The following is a 21,431-nucleotide window of genomic DNA, read 5'->3' as shown; positions in this document are numbered from 1 at the left end:
TTAACTGTGTCACGAGGCAGCAAATCAGCCAGTAACAAAAATGAGAGAGGGAGAGAGAGAGAGAGAGAAAGCATGTTTCCATATTGTACCAAAGTACTTGAAGTAAATACTAACATTAACATTCAGCTCCCATACAGATGGAACATCATTTTGTAAGAGTGTCTTCTCAGTTTGTGGAAAAGATGAGCTCTGACTCCAAGGGCAGTTACATAACTGTCTGTACTGCAGCCCTTTTTATAAAATATAGTGGGGTTCAAAAGTCTGAGACCACATTGAAAATCTCGAATAATTCCACATAAACCTGGAAATAATCAGAAAGTTTGAGGATTCTGAAACTTTTAGAAAACACAAGAAGATATGTCATGTAAAATGAAGAGGAATTAATCAAGATTCTGCACTATTTCTACTGGTGAGCAATCAAAATTAATCAAATCTGGAGCACTGACCAACTCAACTCCCTTGTATAAAAGGTCCAATTTCCTTTAGTTGTATCCCTTCCAATGAAGCATGTGCTCAGATGACAATCAGGTGGCTCGTCCAAGTAACTCAACTTGCAGCCAGGGTTCACTTGTTATAAATAAGTCTGTGCCTCAAGTTTCCAGCAGATCATTGCTTACTAAGTAGCATTGTGATAGTAGAAAAAATAGCATCAGAAACAAGTGAAAGTGTCATAAATCAAACTGTTATTCGAAGCTCCTAGTGTCTAATCATGGCTAGACCAAGGGTTTCAAAGGGAGCACTGCATGTTACTCCAAAACGTTTTGTAGAAACTGGATCGGGTGTCTTGAAAGCACAATCAGGCAGACCAAAAGTGACGACACCATCAGAAGAAGGTCAATGCATCAAGCTTAGTTCCCTGAGAGATAGAAAAGCAAGTTCAACACTGATACAACATATGGTAAATAAAGAGGGTAAGACTCAGTTGGCTGAAAAAGAAGGCTATCTTATAGTGGGGTGGGGGGGGGTGCAAGGTCAAATGCTTGGGGTGGGCTAAGACATAGAAGAATTTCACAGCTGATGACTGAAAAAAATCATGTTTACTGCTGAATCCAAGTGTGAGATTTATGGCCATAACAGAAGGGTGTATGCAATGAAACCACAGTATATCAAACTGTGATGGGAACAGTCAATACTTCCACATAATATTTCTACATTTACTTCTACAAAATTCTATTAAAATTTCTATTGGAAGGTATGTAATGTGGGCCTATATATTAACTATCATCTCTATCATCTCTTACTTTTACTTCCTGTGTGTATAAAGACTGTTTCATCGAAGCTTAAAAAAAAGTTGCTCTTAAATTAAAATGTGCTGATAGAATAAATATATTTATAATATAATCAAATAAATTGACCTGTTACCCATATTGTCACGTTAACAGATTATATGCGTAATGTTTACGTGATAAGTAAGTTCGCACTGAGAAGATGAGGGACTGTTCAGAACAGACCAGTTTCGGTGACGCCTTCGGCAGGTCACGTTGTATGGCCGTGTCTCGTGACGCTTCCTAGGGGCGGGTTATCAACAACAGAGTCGGTCTGTGGAGCTAACGTTACCGAGGGACAGAGCTCGAGTGTTGTTTTGAATTTGCTAGAAGACACCGACAGGAGGGGGGGTAGGGTCTGTGGATAAGATGGCGGATGTAGGAGACGATGAAACTCGGTCGGCTCTCCCTTCGGCATCCCGTAACGGTCCGGTTGTCGTTTCGTCGGCGGGCACCACGGGCCAAATCGTAGCTACGGCAACATCAGGTCCACGGGTGGTGAGGATTGTCAAGTCCGAGTCCGGCTACGGGTTCAATGTTCGCGGTCAAGTTAGTGAAGGAGGACAGCTCCGGAGCATCAACGGGGAACTGTACGCTCCTCTTCAGCATGTTAGCGCTGTTTTGCCCGGAGGTGCGGCGGACCGAGCTGGGATAGCGAAGGGTGACCGGATCCTGGAGGTGTAAGTCAGCTTCTGTCCGTTCAATGAAGCCAGGGAGTTAGCAAGTAAAGCTAGCTATCGAGTTAAGCCCGTTTGGATTCAGTTTGAAGCATGTGTTAACATTAGCTATCTTCAGGTTATAACGCTACGTCACTTGTGTGTTATGACAACAGAAGTAGCCGTTTGCATAGATAGGTAGTTATTTGTCTTGTTTACGAGCATTTGTATCTGACTAATCAGTTAGAGTTGTAGCTCCACCAAGCTAACGCTAGTCAGTTAACGAGAAGGCTAACCACCTTACATAAGTTGGACAACAGGCTGTGCATGTTGATTAGCTTCAGCTAGCTAGCGAGCCAGGTAGCTAACGTCTTGTTTAGCTAGCCCTTTGGCTAGTGACTGCTTCAGAATAGTTGTGAGGATGGATTTAATGACAGCTTTGTTGACATTGCATTGTCATATGCATACTAGTTGGGATGTGTATTTTGACCCTGCCTGAGGACAGTGGATGGCAGTGTTGTCACTCAAATTCAACATCATATGGTGTGTGTCCTTCTTGTCTTGGAAGAGAGACCTCTTGGCAGGCTAGCTTGATTAGCCATGCTCTTTACATGGGTCAGTGTTAAGAAGTGTCTATTGATTTCGTCCTTTATCACTATCAGTACCAGTGGTTGTGATACGCATTGCTGGATCCTAGAGACATCTTTGTAGATGTGTTTATTTTCTTTTTCATCCAACTTTCGAATTTCTGTCGTACCAGGAAAAGTCAGGGGTCAGCTGTCACTTTTTCCCTAGAGGAGTTTTAGATAAAATAACTTACATGTTGAAAGTTTATTTTAGCCTTTAACTTTTAGCATATGTATAATAAACATTTTACAGAGAAATTATATGTAAAATATTGTTGAAATCTTGTAAGGTGTATAGTAAGTAAAATGTTAATGGTAAATAACATCTACAACTACTACAGTTATACATGTTTCTTAGGAGTCCATGTGGCCCAGCATAATAGGCCTTAAAGTCAGGATTTGAGCAGTGAAAACATGTCCATGGATTACTGGTAACTTGACCATAGGCTAAGCTTTCAATAAAGGAGAATAGAAACTGTAAACAAGGAACAATAACCTTACTTCTAGTTTGTTTCACCCAGCCTGTGTATTCTCAGTTTTACCTTCTAAATCACTCACTGGTCACATGACAGGGCTGGTTCTTATCATGTGACTTATTAACCAGCTTGACTATTCTGCAAAAACTCAGAAGAATCCTCCGGTTAAGTACATCATATGTCAGCATTTCACTTCAGAGTTTTATGAGCAAAGAAAGGGAACAGTCTGCTTCACAAGCTTATATGTAATGTTTCATGACTGACATTTGCCAGACTATAGTTTGTTTAGAATGTCAGATGTTTCCTAGTCCTTAAAATAAATGAAAATAAAATGACCTTGCTTTGCTCCTGTGTATTTACATGAGAAAGTAATGTCATGAGGTCGTGTGAGGCCTCACCTTAGTGGTAAGCTGATCAGTCAACCGGCTATTAATCAGTAGCCTGATTATTGAGACAATTGAGTCAGTTTGGATCATTGTTTCTCACAATTTAAATTTTTATCATTTTGGAAAATGTGATGACAGATAATGTATTTATATCTTTTATTTTATGAAATTGCCCAATATATTCCATCCAACCAAATTTGAAGATCTGCTTGCTTATCTCTAGTTCATATTAATAGTTTGTTTTTTCTTATTTACAGCATATTCACTATATTAATTCATAGTGAAAATAGCTGAGAAACCAAATGTATTCAGCCCTACTTTGGTGTTAATGTTTCTTAATGTTTACTAAGCCTAATTTACATTCTACCAACCCCCTTTGTTGCCGACCAGCAACTGAGACACCTTTCTGGCAGGCATTGCTGTGCTTCTGTTTAGTCTAACAGGACGATGATTGGATCACAGTTGTGTTGAGACCAAAACAACTCCCTTTACCTTCATCTTTTTGGTCACTTCAGACCCTTAAGTCTGCTTTTAAGTTCAGCAACTCAGAGGAATGCTGTCATGACGTCAGTCCTTGCTCTCATAATAAAACCAGCTCTTCTCATCTCCTGTTGTTTATTTTGTCTTTCACGACCCACTCTATTCCCATTTGTCTATGTATGATACAATACAAATATACATTTATAATCAGTAATTGAGACATGACATATAGTGGACACATCTATGCATGAGGTCTTTGCTTACTCCCTCCTTTCATGGTCTGTCCCGCTGTTACTCATTGGAAGATTAGCAGAGACACCTGATGCTGGTGCCATCTGGCCTCAGCAAAGCCAGGACAGGAGGTGTCTCACAGCACGAAATGAAAGGGGGACATAAGAGCTGACCTGGTTACACAGCACTCCCGACATTGTGTTTATCAATGGAGCACAAAATATGAGACATTGGCGCATTATAATAGTACAGTGTACTGGAAGCATATTTGCTGCATTAATGAAATATTTTATAATTTTGTGCTGTAAATCAGGGTTTTGGTGCCATTGTTATTATTAGGGATGCACAAATCTGTATAATCACCAATATTGACCTTATTAAGTGGGCTGGTTATCAACTGTGACATGACCAATCCACATTAAATGCAGTTTCTTTATCAGGGTCATTATAAAATGTAAGCTTTCCACTATCAGTTGCATTCATTAAGCCACAGCAGGCCAACAACTGAGTTTTTAGTCCCAGATCCTGGCCTCAGGTTACCTTATATAAAACTAATCACTCCATGGATTTAAGTGTGGGGAAATGAGGGTACTGGTATCGGGTCAGTATTATACCCTAAGTTGAAATATTGTTATATACTATATTTGTCTATACACTAAACAAATTTCACACCATATTAGCATGGCAAGTGTTCAGTCAAGCGCTGAATGCTTGATTTGTTTCCTTGGTATTTAGAGAGTCAGTGATGATCATGTGACAAACAGTGGGGGAAAAGGTTTTAAAAACTCTTAGCTCACTTTCTTCTCTTCATCTTTATCTTGCTCTCACTTTCCTCCAGTAATGGGGTGAGCGTGGAAGGTGCCACCCATAAGCAGGTAGTGGACCTGATCCGTGCAGGGGAGAAGGAGCTGGTCCTGGCTGTGCTCTCTGTTCCACCTCAGGAGGCTGATGGATTGGAAGGAGTAGAGGATGTCCAACCCAACTATGACTACAGTGATAAGCAGGCTGTGCCCATTTCAATTCCCACATATAAACATGTAGAGCAGCACTCGGAGAGGTTTGTGGTGAGTGGTGTTCTGACACATTTACCGTATATTTTTCATTCTTGAAATAGCCTCTTGTGGCTGCCCTCAAAATCTCTCCCATATAAGGTAGAAAATGTACAGTTATATGAATAGAGAATTCTCCAATGCCTTTCTGTTTTTTTCCCCCAATGGCCATAGGTGTACAATGTGTACATGTCAGGTAGACAGCTGTGCTCAAAGCGATACCGAGAATTTGCCATCCTGCACCAGAACCTAAAGAGGGAGTTTTCCAACTTCAACTTCCCAAAGCTTCCTGGGAAATGGCCCTTCTCCCTCTCTGAGCAGCAGCTGGATGCTCGCCGTAGAGGCCTAGAGGAATATCTTGAGCGAGGTAGGCTGATATGGAAAGGTCACAAGTGTAAAGAAAAAAGAAACAGTTTCTGTGTTGATATTCAGCATGGGCGAGGGCAAAGATAGAGGCTTTCTGTTACCAATCTATATGTCATTCAAGAATAATTACAGCTTTATTTTCAAAGGATGATGTCTAAGTACAACAATGTATTTAGACCCACCGAAATCCATAATGGCAACAATGTAGTGCAAACGTGCAGAAATCATTTTTTAACGATAGAAAATAGGCCAACCCCATGTAGGGCTAGGTATCAAACTTTGTTACTTTTATGGACTGACTGAATCAGTTTGATACTTTCAAGGATTGAAAAACGACTTGTCATTCGATACCTAAGGAGTAAGTGAGTAAATCTCATCAGCCTCAGTGAGCCGATAAGCAGGCAGCATGCTTGAACCAAGATATAAAAATGCAGGTGATTGGCTGTTTTTTGCTGTAAATCTGAACAAGGGATACAAGCAAAGTAACATTTAGTTGTCCTTTGTTTATTTGGTAAACTTTGACCCCCCCCCCTCAACACTTTCTTTCTCCACCCTTGTCTGTGTTTGCCTGTAGTTTGCTCTGTGCGGGTGATCGGGGAGAGTGACATCATGCAGGAGTTTCTCTCTGAATCAGATGAGGTATGCATCTCATACACTGCTGTTCTGATATTGACTGTACCAGGTTTATATGTATCTATTTCTATGTGATTTTTGATTCTGAGCTTTGAAAAGTTGTAGTTTCAAGTGGGGAAAGTTTTCCTGCAAATCTTTCAAAACTTTTTCCCACGTACAAGTTGCACAGCACTGTATGCTATTTATTACACAATAACAATCATTCAAAAATTAATTTATGAATGTATTGTGAAGGTAGCTTGCTGGCAGTTCTGTCTGCCAGTCTGGAAATCATTCAGATAGTTAATTGTATTGCCTTACTAATGTTTTGAGAAATTACAATAGCGAAACAAATGCAGCACTACTGATTTAATTTGCACTCAAAGAAACACTTTGGAGGATTAGGCCCTCTTACAGATAATAGTTCTGGTTTCATTATGTCTTGTTTTGTTTTTTTTTATGTTTTTCTAATCCAAAAGTACTTATCAGTAATTCACAACAAACACATGCATGCACTCCCACTCAAGCAAGCATACACCTTTGTCAAGCCACACATGAGTTAATCCAGCTTTACAGCTGTTCTCATCATGTTTTGCTTCGCTGTGCAGAACTACAATGGAGTAACGGATGTAGAACTGCGCATAGCCCTGCCAGACAAGACCACCATCTCTGTCAGAGTCCGTAAGAACAGCACAACAGACCAGGTGTACCAGGTAAGACCACATGACGTCTGCTGGAATTTTGCTGTCATACAGCTATATTGTACAGGTTGTTCAGGTAGTGGCCCATTGTTTAAACATCTGAAGTGAGCTTTACATTCAGTTCTTAGCTTTAATGATGACACTGAGAATTGCAAGGTCAAATCGTGGGGGGTAAATACATGATATTCCATAACTGTAGATGTTTGTTTAGAATGAAACAAAAAAAATGAAGGTAGATTTTATTATTATACGATAAACTTTCATGTTATAGTGTCAAAGAAATTCTCAAACAATGTTTTTCTTACGTAACTGACCCTGTAATGCTCTTCCTGTAGGCATTAGTGATGAAGGTTGGAATGGACAGTATTATGGCGAGCTACTTTGCCCTTTTTGAAGTCATCAACCACTCCTTTGGTAAGAGCTTTGTGTATTTGATATTTATGAGTATCGCACAGGGAAATTACGCAGAACATTGTCACATACTGTCAGGTGTTTAATTTAAAAGCCTTTTCTGGACTGACTTCATCACATGATCACAAGTTTTCTAAATAAAGAGCTGTATCATCCCACTGGTGAGTTTAATTCATCGGGCCTTGGGATCTGTGTGCAGTTTTGGACAGCAAATGCGTGTAATTTGGTAAAGGCTATAATTAATTATTTTTTTAATGACTGAACAGACAACCCCCTGCCCTTCATCCTCATCACCGTGCCTCTCCTTCTTTCTATCTCTTGTTGCAGTACGAAAGCTGGCACCTAATGAGTTTCCCCACAAGCTTTATGTGCAGAACTACACATCGGCAGTGCCGGGGACTTGCTTGGCGCTTCGCAAATGGTTGTTCAGCTTCCAGGAGGAGGAGTTGCTCAGAGACAACCCGCTGGCACTGCACTACTGCTTTCACCAGGTAATAACAATAATTGAATCCCACTTGCCATGAACTTAAAGGAACTCAGCACAAATCTTTTTCCAAGAGTTTATACACTCCTTTCTGGGTTCAAATATGTTGGGAATTTTAGCATTTTTGTTCATGAATGATTTCTGCCATAATCAGGGAAATTTACTGTATTAATGTAGTCCTTTACTCTTTACTACTTTTGCTGGTCTCAGAATCTTCTAGTTCTCCGTCAAGTTATTTATTCCTACGGTTAAACAATATCCAGCCTACACAATGTGGTTACTTAGTATCTCATCACCACAAAATTGATTAGACCAAAGATATAACAATTTCAAAGTTGTCTTGTCCTCTGTAAGGCTACTTTCCCACCATGTTTTGACATCAACAAGCAAACTGTCTCAGTGGTGGTTGGATTCTTGCCAGCTGGGAGTCTGTTAGCAAATACTTAGGTAATTAAACTGTTTTTTGTGACAGTCGTGGACACAGAGGTTCAGTCTTACCTGCAACTAACATTCTAACCAGAGTCTAAACAAAACATTAAACTACTATCTCGAAGTCTTACAAATGGTATCCTGATTATAAAACACATATTCTAATGCTTTGAAATGCCACCACTTGTGTACTTAATCAGGAAACCAGAGACCCATGATATTCTAAAAGCCAGTGAAACTCACACACATTTTTTGAGGCATAGTGTAAGCGTGAACTGGAAAAAATAATCCTCTAACTAAAAATAGCCATAGCACGAACAGCAGCCTACAGGCTGTCCGCTGACCAATAAAGGTCACTACCTGAAGCATTTTAGGCATGAGAAGTTCAGCAGTGACCAATTAAAGCAATTTCTGCTCGTAAAATCAGCACATCTCAGTGCTTGCACTCCTGGCAAACATGAAAACAAACCTATCCAGAATAGTTAAACCTAAGCCCAGATGGGGGCAGCAAAAGCAAGCTGTGAACCACAAAACTGACACGCAGTATCATCCCGTTTTAAGTTTTAAGTTAACATTGCAGACAGGTTAGCGAGCCATTGCTTTTGCATATCCAGCAGTTACCGAGCAACATTATCATTCATTAGGAATTGTGTCTGTGGCCACCTGGTGAGTGTAAGTCCAATAGTCACTCTCTCTTTTAGCTCTGTTTTTGGTCTCTACCGACTCCTGAGGGAAATGTCTGGCTCTTTAGCTGCTAAATGCTCCACTATGTTCAACAGGTAGTTGTTAACTGTGTCCCTCCATTGTTTGAGCAGATAATGTACAGTTGATTTTTAGAGCTTTTTCACTGAAAACAGTAGAAAATATCTGCGGTGACACAATGATACTATGAGAGCAGGGAGAGTGAACCAGAACAGTGAAGTTGGGGACTGGAAAACTAAACAATGAGGTGAAACTCACTGTAATTCCATAAAGCAGAGTGGAGCTGCAGATTCAGGGGATACTTCCCAGTCACATTGTCATTTGATGTATTGTCATCAGTTATCGCTGCTTTAAGGCGTAAAACATGAGGTTATTGTTGTAAATGCTTGAATATCTTCTTAGTAAATGTTTTAATGGATAATCATCTTTCATTCAGTGACCTCAATTGATAAATGGTGTTGTATCTCTTCATGCCACCCCGAACCCCCATCCACCCCACCTCCTGTGTGTCTAGGCACTGGATGATGTGAAGAAGGGATTCATAAAAACGGAGGACAAATCCTACCAGCTGCAGAAACTGGCAGAGCAGCGCAAGATGGCCACGGTCAGTCCCACAAACCAGTCTTTGTTTGGGGAAGGGATGGGGATAACTGCACTTTTTGCCTGCTGACCAGAGCCATCACCAAAACATGACCAAATATAGATGGAGAGAAAAGTCAGAAACCTTTTCACACTCAGAATACAGCCCTGTATGTTATAAACAGAGCCATTGGCTTTATATTGAGGTTTGTAGAACATAAGCTGAAAGTGGCGTGTGTGAGAGCTTCTGTGTGCAAATTCAAAACTGCATTCAAAACTATGTAGCCACCCAGCACAACATTTCCAAGCTTTTAAAGATAAACCTTGGATAAATGAATATAAAAGCAACACTCATTTACATGTACGTCAGTGAGCTGATTGTTGGTGAAGGCCAGACTTGCATGAAAAAGACACAGGACAGTGAATGTAATGATGCCACAGTACGATGGAAAAAAAGGAATGATTATTACTCATAGCTGTTCATCCTGGATCTGAACTAATGTATTCAAAGTCTCAAACGGAATATTACTGCTTTCCATTTTGTTTTGAAAACTGAAATGTTATATAGGAAAGTTTTCACGGCTTAACGTTGCCTTTTTGTAAATTCAAACATGAAACAGGTTTCTCATGAACTGCAACATATATGGTGGCCCCTAAGTACAAAGCACACACAAAAGTGAAAACACAAACATGATGCAGCAGTGCGGCAAACATGAAAACACATGCAACAGGACTTTCTACGGTAGAAGCAATCCAGGATGCTAGGGGCAGTGGTTGGGCTCGATTTGGAATAACAGCACCATTACAAAAACTTTTGCCTGCCCGTCAGACTTTATTTACCTAACCTAACCCTTTATTCAGTTTTGATATATTTTCTGGCAATAAATTAACCATTTAGATTTCATTTATCTGATCAGTTTATCCCTTAATGTTTGTGCATTCACTCTTGTATGTGCTTTGTCTTACGGGCTACCTTAAATATGCCGTAATTAGTACAATGTATTTGGGAGTAGGTGGGAACTCATGTCCCTGCCCAAACTGCTTGTTAATTGAGGTTTCAGAGTAATTGGACCTTAATCTTAACCTGGTTACTTACAGCAATAATGACTGTTGTTTGTTCTGTAATACCTATTAGTACCTGAGCCTGTTGCGGACATGTGAGGGCTACAATGAGGTGATGTTCCCCCACTGCTCCTGCGACTCCAGGAGGAAGGGGCATGTCATCACAGCTATCAGCATCAATCACTTCAAGCTGCACGCTTGCACTGAGGACGGCACGCTGGAGGTGAGTGTTTGCCTGCGCTAGTTTGGGAACAAGTGTAAAAACACAGTAGAGGGTGTAACTTATCACTTTTTGAGGCAACATATTTTTTTAAATATAGATAGTCTTACATTATTGAATGCTGTAATAATTTCATGGATATGCAATTTAGGATTTCACTTATATAATAAAATCAAAGCATTCCTATATTTTCCTAAATAGATTTCCCAAATACTGAATTGCGTATCAATCTGGTGTTAAGCTAAACATGCACGAGGATTACCTACTGTCAACTCTCCCTCAGAACCAGGTGATAGCTTTTGAGTGGGGGGAGATGCAGCGTTGGGACACTGACGAGGAGGGGATGGCCTTCTGCTTTGAGTACGCAAGAGGGGAGAAGAAACCTCGCTGGGTCAAGATCTTCACTCCATATGTGAGTGTGCTCACACCGCATCACTGCTGTTTGACATGTTTGTCCGGCATTTGTACTGCGTTAATGTGTGTATGTATTTACTTAGTTGGAATTTGCAGTTTTAGAGTGACTGATTTTGTCATTTTCAAAAGGAGTTTATAGGAGCACGTATATGATTCTATTGTCAACACAGTTTCTTTCACGTGTAGTCAAAGCAGTGGTAAGAAGACGTAAATACAACTTATTAAAAAAAGATGAAACATAACTCGACTCTGTGACTCTGCGGGCTGACTGTGGTGTATTGGTAGGCCGAATAACAATTCTGTGTGCTTTTGTCTCCCAGTTTAACTACATGCACGAGTGCTTTGAGCGGGTCTTTTGTGAGCTGAAGTGGAGGAAACAGGTAAGGACCACTCCTTTCCTCTTTCATTCTGGGAAGCACATATCTCTATGCCAAGTCTGAAATTCTAAACTTAGCTTATCATTGCTTTTTTTTTTTTGAAATAGAAATACAATAAGCCACTAGTTTTCTTCAGGTTCTCGTTTAAAATGATTAATGTTATATTTCCTGTGTGTTGATTTCTTTGCTGATAGGTTGAGGAAGAGGCATCTGACAAAGACAACAAAAACTGCAGTAACAATGGTAAGCAACAAGTTATTTATTTATTTATTTATTTATTCATTCATTCATTCATTCATTCATTCATTCATTCTTCTGGAGTATTTTTTGTCCCAAATACAAACTGACAATATTTTTTGTAGCACAGTTGATAAAACAATAGAGGCTATAATAAGGTAATAGAATAAGAGGCTAGATTTTATTGAGGGCAAATCATAAAGAAATATGTATTCAGATGTGGTACTGAGTGGAGCTTTGAAAGACAGCACCCATCATGCACTATGAATTATGCAAAAATTCCCTGTCTGGCAAAAACTAAAAGGGCAAGGGCAGGGAAAGGATCTCAAGTACTGTATGCCGCCTCTTTTATTTCTGTGTTAAAGGCAAAAATATATCTAGACGCTTTAGTAGTTTATAAGTAGCTTTAGCTCAAAGCATTAAATTACACCCAGCCTAAGGGGGGGAGGGTGCATTCTGCTGTGGATCGTATTGCTTTATAAGGAACTGCACAAAGTCAAGGGGAAACAGCAGCAGAGAAATTTTTATAGACAATTCAATGGAACTTTACAATGCACTTCACAATTTAGGAGAGTAAATTCCCCTCAAGTGGTGTCAGGTTTCTTAGAGAGCACATGTGGATTTGTGAACAGAGTACAAAAGGATTCGGAATTGTTGCATGTACAGACATGTGACACCCCCCCCCCCCCCCCCCCCCCCCCCCCCCCCATTTGAGGGAAGTTGAAACTATTTGCCCATGTGAGACAGAACAAGACGAGCAAAACAAGTATTTGGACAGAAAATAAGTGCAACGTATAAGCATGAGTGAGAAACTTTTGGAGTTACAGGAACAGAGACAGATAATGAACAGCTGAGGACCGAGACACTAAGAAGGTTGAGGGAATCAGAAACCTCCAGATTTAAGGCGAGGGCATCAGCATGCTACAGAGGGACAGTATAAATTCATGTGTGCCCCAGTGACACTGAGACACACTGACATTTGTGTTGTGCTGTGGCAGCATTTTCATAAGTCACATGACATTCGAAAAAAGCCGATCATTCAGACTTGTTCCCCTGAACCGTCCCTCTGTTTCAGAGTTTCTGCCTCCTCTTGAGACACAGCAGAAGGGATGGCGCCACCTAGGGGGGGAGATTGCAACTTCCTAAAACCATTGGTCATCACTCGAACTAGAACTGGTCCACTTGCATCATCACAGCCACCCCTGAGAGTGCCCATCAACAAACACAGAACTGAGTGACAGACTGAGGCGATCCATGCCCCGAAAACAAACTGGAAGTGACCAATTTGGGAAATTGGAATTGTCACACCTAACCAAACCCAGGGATACACACAGCAAGAAGAGCAATGAAGGAAAATCAACAAAAGCCAACTTTCATGTCATTTACTAGATCTCCATAGTGTGTCTGTTGTTTTCCTCCATACATCTGCCCTGTGATGTGGGCAGGACACAAGCAAATTCTCGCCACTGGTTGAGATGTAATACATATCTACAGTGTGTGATTGGTCAGAGTTACCACAGCGCTGCAACACAGTTTGCGCAAAGGGAGCACCTCGACGAAATGCCACTTTACGATGGGGTGGGATCCTGACGGTCGGTTCTCCCAACACGATCGACTCAGCCTGAAGCCCTCAGCGTGGCCCTCGTCTGCTGAACTGAGCTATGACGAAGGAGATGAAAATAAGAAGGGAGGGATGCAGAAAAACGGCAGGTTTCACTTCTTTCAGTTAGTGAGAAAGAAAGAAAGAAAAATCATGCTTTACACTGATGCTGGACATTAACACAGAATTGATGTTTTCTATCTGAGGTCAGAAGTGGTCTGTCTTTGTCAGAAAACATAAGTGACGCAAATGTAACTTACTGAAAACGAACGTGAGGGGACATGTTCATAATTATGTGTATGTTTAACAATCTTACTTCTGATAAAATATAGATTAATATAAGTCCTATAATAATTGGTTTCTTGATCTAACACAATGAAACACTAACTTAATTGCATTCAGACTGCTTTTACTAATCTCCATTTACCACGATGTCTTCTGTCCTAACCCACTCTACTTCAGAACGACGTCTGTTGGCAGTCGACCATTTAAGTCAGTATGGGTCTTTATCCCCCTTGCAAGTGTTTTATTGTGGTGATTTTGCAGAGCTTGGGAGCTGAAAGGACGAGGCTTTCTCATTCTCAGCTCTGTGCAGGAATTACAGTTGAACAAAGGGTTGATGGGCCAAAGTTTTAATGTCTTTAAATGTCACATGTTCTTCATGAGGAATCTGATGAACAGATTATGAATATTATTAGGACAGGACAGGAGAGTTCTAAGTGTCTGGTAAGCTGCTGTTTTCTGAACAGACAGCAGGGGGCAGCAGAGTGTAAGACACGTTAAGTTGTAGATTTTGAAGGAAAAAAAAATCTCAGAGCCTCTTAAAAGAGTGATCCCTCGGGCTCTGTAACTCACCCAAAAGTATCCTTCCTCTGCAGTTTGTCCATTAACCACGTCAGGAGGACAGATGGTGTGTGTGTGCGGGTGTGTTATACAGAGAGTAGATGGTGCATGAAGTTGTGTGACTGCAACCACAGCCATCAGCATACATAGCAATGCAGACAGCCGTCTGCCTCTTACTGAACCTAAATTGATACAGTATTAGTTGTGTGTATGCACATAATGTGATTATACGAAAGTTTTATGATTTACACTGATTTGATTTGTTTTGTTTTGAAGCAGCATTTCAATTTTTTTCATACAACAATAACAGGTTTACTTGTGTTTTTGTTTTTCTTGCCTGAATGGAGACAGTGCGCGTTAATGAACTGATTTCACCTAAGTGTGAATGAGAGATAGAGTTTCGTTTATCCCAGTAAGGGCTAGAAGTTTATCTCAGCCGATTCATTACTGACTTGTTCTTGTCCTTCACTCGCTGTCTGGCAGCAACCAAAAAGCTGAAACCGAGAGCGACGTTTCTTTTCTTACTAACTCTGACTTGTAGAGCAGGTTCAAGTTTTTTTTTTTACAGTTGATCTTAGATTTTGGTTCAACAAAATGTGTATTTCATGACTAGGTTTAGTCATAATTTGTTTTCGGTCAGTTGCCTTGGAGCAGTATGTGCATGTGTGCTGGGTTTGTGTGTGTCCTCTATGTTTATCATTGACATTGCTGATAAGCTTTTAGGCTCTGATTGGACGTGTCTGATGAGCTGTCGGTGTGAGAGCCGGCAAATGAAGATGGGATTTTGTATCTGTACGACAGCGGAGACACCAGACAGATGGAGACAAATGGGAGGCGTCTCCTATTGTCTAGCTAATATTCACAACCACTCACATGCTTTTTCAGCATAACACACACACACACACACACACACACACACACACACACACACACATATCCCTGTCTCAGTGCTACTCTGTGTTAGTGGTTTGACAAAATTGTTACGTGCAACAACACAAGCTATTTTGTTATTCCTGTTGTTTCCTCTGAGGACTGGCTTCAGTTATACAACAGCCTATAGCAATACATACCACACTTTAGTAGCATGTTGTGTGTTTTATGCACACACCAGAGACAGCTGGAACGAGAGAGAAACTGCAATGTGCAGACTGCTGGATGGTCATTTTGACAGCTAAAGTAATAGCCAATTTAGAGATGGATGACAAAAGAATTAAAGCTGTTCAACCATGATGTTTTTTTTTTTTTCTTCATAAGCTGTAGAGGGAGAGGCAGATAGAGGTTGTGTGATTGTGTGTGTTGGCCTGTCTGTCCTCTGCTCTTACTCTCTCCAGGTTGGTCCCCCATCATCACAGGGGGATGTGGTTGCCGTGGCAGCACCACGTTGGCTCAGCACGCTCAGTGCAGCCTCTGTTCCTTTTATTCCTGTCAGCCAACTGTCTCACTCCTCCCAATAATGTATTCAAAGCAGTGTTTTTTACTGTTTGATGTTTGTTCTATGTCCCCGTGGCTTGTGCTGCTGTGAATAAGCTTTTAGAAAGCTGCTGTTTTTTATATTTTTGTGTTTCGGTTTGTCTCGTCTGCACTAGGTGCCATCTGTCCGTCAGTCACTAGCAGGTGTGCATACTGTCAGTTGTCGTCCGTTTCGGTCATCAGTGAGATAAATGTCATAGTAACAGTGTTTAGGTGAAAGCAGGGAGATGACAGGAATGTTAAGAAGCACGTCTTTGTACGGTTGGCCTGTGTTTGATAGTTTTTGTTCGTCGGTGTGCACTGTGCTGTGGGCCACCTGTGTTTGTATTTGAGATGCTGGACAGCCTGGGCTTGTAAGTGAATGATTATTTACAAAAAGGATTGAATTTTACACAGGATTTTTACAGATAAATAGAATATTGGATGGTACAACAAACACGGTGGCAGTAGACTAAAAAGATAAAATAAATAATGTGTGGACTTCACATGAAACTCAGAAAGTTTGTGTTCATCAAAACCGCCACTGAAATGCTCATGTAAATGATGCAGTTGCTATGGTAACACATTTGTTCCCTGAGTCTCGTGTGCCAAATCAGCAATGATTTCCATAGCATCATTCAGTGGCTGATATCGTATAAGATCTTTTCTGTTAGTTCAAATTCGAACAGCATTTCACAGGGCTCTGACTCGAGTGTTTGAAGTGGCGTCTATGAGGACGCCCAGTCAGTCGTTTTCCTTTGACGCCGATGGTTCAGTCGGAGCCGGGATGTTAGTCCCATCATCAGCGCTTTTGTGTAGACTTGAAGTTCATCGACCTCCGGAATGCACATCTGGCTTGGAGGGCATTAGCTGCTGGCTTTTCCATTTCAGCTGACATGTCCTACCTATGACTAACTGAAGGGTGGATGTAAGTGCTGTTTATAAAGTGTTAACCTTTGTGTGATTAATTTTTGTTCATTGCTTTGAAACACAGGGCTTTCCCATGACAAGTAGGCAGCAACATTAATTAAAAATCTAAGCCTTGTTTGTCTTCAGCATAAGCTGTAAATAGCTGTTTTAAAAAGATAGTATCCTTTGGACAAAATGCACTCTTGTTTCTCCAACTCAAAACATTTATTTATTTAAGCAGAAATTATAAAGATTGGGGAAATGATAGTGTACAATGAGCCACCGTCGATCATTAGTTTTGTGCGTGGGGAAGGGCTGTATGGAGGATTAGCTAACCACACAATGAAACGAGCCGTTTAAAAGAGAAGCGCTGTTGCATTTAATAAGTGTCGAAAGACCTCAATTAACACCTGATGCAGAACTAGGCTACAAAATGGAGAGTTTTATATATCTAAAAAATACACACACACAAAGGTTTACTAATCAATATAAGAAAAAGGACAAAAAGGTTTGAAAATGTGTAAAGTAATAAATTGTAACAATATTTTAAATAAAGTTATATATTGGGAAAAATGCTGTTGGGTTGGTCTTCACTTATTTACACTCTCCAGGACATTAAATGAACCGTGGGCTCATTTTGTCCATGTTGCAGTAATCTGAATGATCTTACAGGAGGATTATACCAGCTGTTAGATGATAAAGCGCTCAGGTTGTGTTTATCAATGTATGGATTCTCTTCCTGTCCGGTGAGACCTGGCCAATGTCAAGACTATAAAGACACGGAGTGATAAAGCAACTGCAGTGCTCATCTGGGACCAATTAACTTACTGAAAGAAAAAGACAAGTGCACCTAATAAGCTTTTAATGTCTTTAGATTTGAATTAGTCAAAAAATGTTACAGCCATGCTAAATATATTGCTTTAATGAGTGTTTCTTGTGTGAGCTACAAAGGAAGGTGATGGCCTTTCCCTTCAGACAGACGAGGGTAACACTGTTCGAACAGTTCGCCTGCAGAGAGTTTAGAGTGTTTGTATTATTTGAAAAGGTTATTAGTTAAAATTCAACAATTAAACTGTTATGCTAATCCTAACCCTAACCCTTCCTATTATGTGGTTACTAATTGTTGGTTGAATATTTTACATTGTTGAACATCAGTGGAGCGTTCAACTGTTAAACAAGATTAACGAAATGTAACAAATACTCCGTTAATTCTCTGTAGGCAGATCATCCATATAAAGTGTAACTGAGATAAGTCCTGTAATTTGTGCATCTGTGGGAGGCATTAATGCAAGTGCAGTTCATATCAAGTCGCTGGTGGTAAATCTTCAGAGCTAAATTATTTGGCACAGAATGACTGAGTTAAGGGGCTGAAGCTGATTTGACAGCGATTTGTGTTTTTCCTCAACACTTCTAACTGCACTGCACAGCCTGCTGCATGAGAAGTGAAGGCGGGCTGATCATGACAAGGAACAGATGTGACAGCGTGCTGGCAGGAAACATTTCAGTAACCCTCATCCCCATTTCAGTAGCTTAAGGAGGTTTCAAATGAATAGAAATGTACATTGTCACCACTTTTTTTGGAGCAAAACCAGTGACAGAACAGACCAAAGAAGGACTGTGCTTCCTGCTTGATTCTAATTTATTAATGGTTGTTGCTACGGTGATTGTCTTTGTTGTTTATTGTTGAGTCCCCTTTTTGTAAATTTTCTCATTTCCTGCCTGCAAACAGCCTCAGGTCTGTAGGAAAGGGAGAAATGCTGTACAGTACATAACAGGGAGCACAGCTGCTAATAAAAGGTCCACAGGCACATTATTCCTGCAGAGGAACAGGCACAGTGACATTTTGATGGTCACATGCTGCACAGATCTTTATGTTGTTCACTGTGCTCAACAGGAGCTGTTGCAGTCCATGGGGAGGTAGTGGGAAACTGAGGCGAGGCATTATTCAAACCAAAAACACAGGGCCTCTTAATGCACCCTGTGGAACCAAGCCCATAAAATGTTGTGTGCATTGGCACTGCTGATGTGAAAATACTCATCTCATTAGAGCTGTTTGACGTAGGCGCTATACCCTGCTGACAGCAGGCTGCCACCCTGACGTCACCACCTGCCCTCACTTTTCTTTTCAACGTCCAACTGAGAAGGAAGGTGGAATTTAAACTTTGCAGCGTTGATCTGTCAGTTTTATTTGACACATTGTTAATCCTTATTAAGACTCTACAAACTGATACTATGGGCTTATTGCCTGCCTGTCGCCAACATTAGCAGCCATCTCAGTCATTTAACAATAATAAACACACAGCATTTTACCTATAAACCCAAGAATCAACATTGTCTTTTTGTGAAACTCAGCTTTGCCTATTAAGAATTTACAAAAGTTGATATGTTGTATGTATGTACACATTTGTGATGCATTGTTACACAGCAATACAAAAACCAGAATTTATTCTGCCTTACCCTGCTAGAACATTAAAATGCTAATCTATAACAATCTGTATTATTATATATAATTATATTAATGTTTAAAGTTGATTAAACACTGTAAAAATGTAGTATAAAAACAAGATGTCTAAGTTAAAACTGTGCTAAATTTTTTTTCTTAGTCCTGGTACAATAAGAAGAGTTATTTAAACAAAACCAGGATCATTTGAAACAAAAGTTTCATAGATGTTTTTGAAATATTCACTTTTTAAAAACCAAATTAGCTTGTTTTTAATCTAAATGTCATGTATACATCTTGTGATCTACAAATTAACAAGTCAAGCCTTAGTGTCATAATCCGATTCTAGTGAACTAATGTACTCACAATGAAGAGGCTCAATAAAGTAAGAGCAGAGAGTTAAGAGAGTTTAGATCTACAGCCACTCATTGCTTTGTGTGGCATGTAGTAGGGAGGACGGAGTGAACCCTCTCGTCCTCTGAACAGTCCAATGATTTTAACTGTCAGGTCGGAATAATGTCCTCAGACCCACAGAGTAGCTGCTTACCCCCTGGTCACACCTGAGGGAAAATGTGTTAAGTCCACTTAATGCCCACTTGTGTTGAGGCTTCAGTGAAAACCATGTGGGAGGCTCTCCAATGAGCCATTCTCAGTTTTACACTCAGTCAGCTGTGGTGGTCTTTTTCTGCTGGATTTATTCTTGTGTGTTGTGTGTGTGTTCTTGTGGATAAACACACAAGAAAAGACAAGTAAACTGCTTTTTTGTGTTTGTTCCCTGTCTGTGTCTCAGAACAGATGGATCTGAAATCTCTAAGAGCATTATATAACAACGCTTGTATAATTATGTCATGTATAATTAAAAGAGATAACAGTTTCCAATCAAGCCTCCTAACACCCTCCATGCACAGGAGTTCTGGATTATCCCTGTTTGTTTTTCCTCATTTTAGTAAAAGCATTTGAGTTGCACTGAGTTACAGCATTCTCCACAGAAGGGCGACTACAGATGGGTTATAAATATGTCCCACAAACTGCAGTTGTGTATCACAAGATTTAAATGAAATTTAATGCATCACTTAGAAAATAAATAGCATCAAAATACAATTGCAGGGTCACAGTAAAATACAAAACTTATTTCCCTCTTTCATTTTTTAGTTAGAGGTAATTGATATGATTTACTTTGGCTATATAATGATGAGGATAATAACAGGTGTCTGAATAAGGTCAGGCTACATTATGATTCTAACCTCACTGCATTTTATCAGACAGATTCATCACGACATTAAAGCGCATATAACAGCTCGGCTGACATGACATTTTTGCACTCATTCTGTTTCCACCAGTGCACTTTGGCACTGCTTAATAAAAAACGAATGAACAGATGAGTCTTAGTTCATTATTCACAGTGCAACTGCCGGACATAAAACTTCATTGATCCCCTCGGGTTGGAAATTTTGTAAAATTTCTTATTGACTTTATGCCAATTCTTGTATGTTTTGTTTTGAAATGTGTTTGTTTTGAAACTTATTTGTATCTTACCTTGATATGTTGGATGTATTTTATTCCAATATCTTTTACCGATCAAGGAAGAAATCAGAACTCAGTCAACTACTGTAGAGACCAACCAGCCACCCTTGACTTATTGGCTAAGAGTCCCTTGTTCCTCAGGCCGAACACCTCCGTGTCCACTTAACCTTGTGACCGTGGCGGCCTGGGCTGGTTAAACGGCGGTCTGTAAAGTGAATGAATGTGGCTTGGCAGGATTAATCAAGCCTAACGACACATCTGTAGGTAGGCTTGCTGGGAGGAGGGAGCATCAATCACCGTCTGGAGCGTCTCTCTCTCCCACTCTCTCTCTGTCTCTCTCCCCGCTTTTCGTCAGCTCTATCGACCAGTGCTTTGGGCCCTTGGTAATTAAAAGGCATTGATCGGCCTCAGCCACAAGATGTTGGGATACGATCAAGCTGCACAGCGCACTGGGACCCTTAGAGAGAACAGGTGTGCATGCATCTGAATATGTTGAAACATTGTACATGTATGTAACTAGTGTGCTGTGCAGATGTTTCATGCACGTTATGAATTTATGTGTTTTCACGCCGAGTGCGTTTGCCTCATGTAATATTTCTCCCTGGTGTGTTTAGTCTTTTTGAGCTTGACTTTCTCTCTGGTTCATTTGTATGCTCTGCAGTGACTGCATCTTTTTAGCTTACATATCGCCAGCCCATTTACACACTCATGGAGCTGTGCGAGGCCTAATGTGCCTCCAGTGAGATTCAGTGGAATTACCCATCTGGTAAAATATCTGAGGCCTGGGAGAAAGCTGTGGGTCGGCCCTCTCTTATTAAATGAGAATTGGGTGGGGAGAAAAAACAACAACGGATTGATTCTGTGCATACGCAAACCCTGACGCTCATCTTCCCCATGGGCACA

General features: G+C 40.4%; 1 protein-coding gene across 1 annotated transcript; it reads left to right on the top strand.

Annotated features, from left to right (window-relative positions):
- Window positions 1-1,521: 1,521 nt before the first annotated feature.
- snx27a (sorting nexin 27a) lies at window positions 1,522-17,139 on the top strand. Its single transcript, XM_056399762.1, has 13 exons — window positions 1,522-1,945; window positions 4,959-5,184; window positions 5,344-5,536; window positions 6,110-6,174; window positions 6,756-6,860; window positions 7,184-7,262; window positions 7,587-7,750; window positions 9,389-9,478; window positions 10,589-10,738; window positions 11,019-11,147; window positions 11,470-11,529; window positions 11,721-11,769; window positions 12,839-17,139. Exons 1-13 carry the CDS (start codon window positions 1,635-1,637, stop codon window positions 12,907-12,909), a joined length of 1,692 nt encoding a protein of 563 aa, XP_056255737.1. The 5' UTR covers window positions 1,522-1,634; the 3' UTR covers window positions 12,910-17,139.
- The last annotated feature ends 4,292 nt before the right edge of the window (window positions 17,140-21,431 follow it).

The sequence above is a fragment of the Seriola aureovittata genome, chromosome 16 (assembly GCF_021018895.1).
Source record: "Seriola aureovittata isolate HTS-2021-v1 ecotype China chromosome 16, ASM2101889v1, whole genome shotgun sequence".
In the NCBI taxonomy this organism is placed as follows: domain Eukaryota; kingdom Metazoa; phylum Chordata; class Actinopteri; order Carangiformes; family Carangidae; genus Seriola; species Seriola aureovittata.
This window is presented reverse-complemented; position numbering and strand designations above follow the sequence as displayed.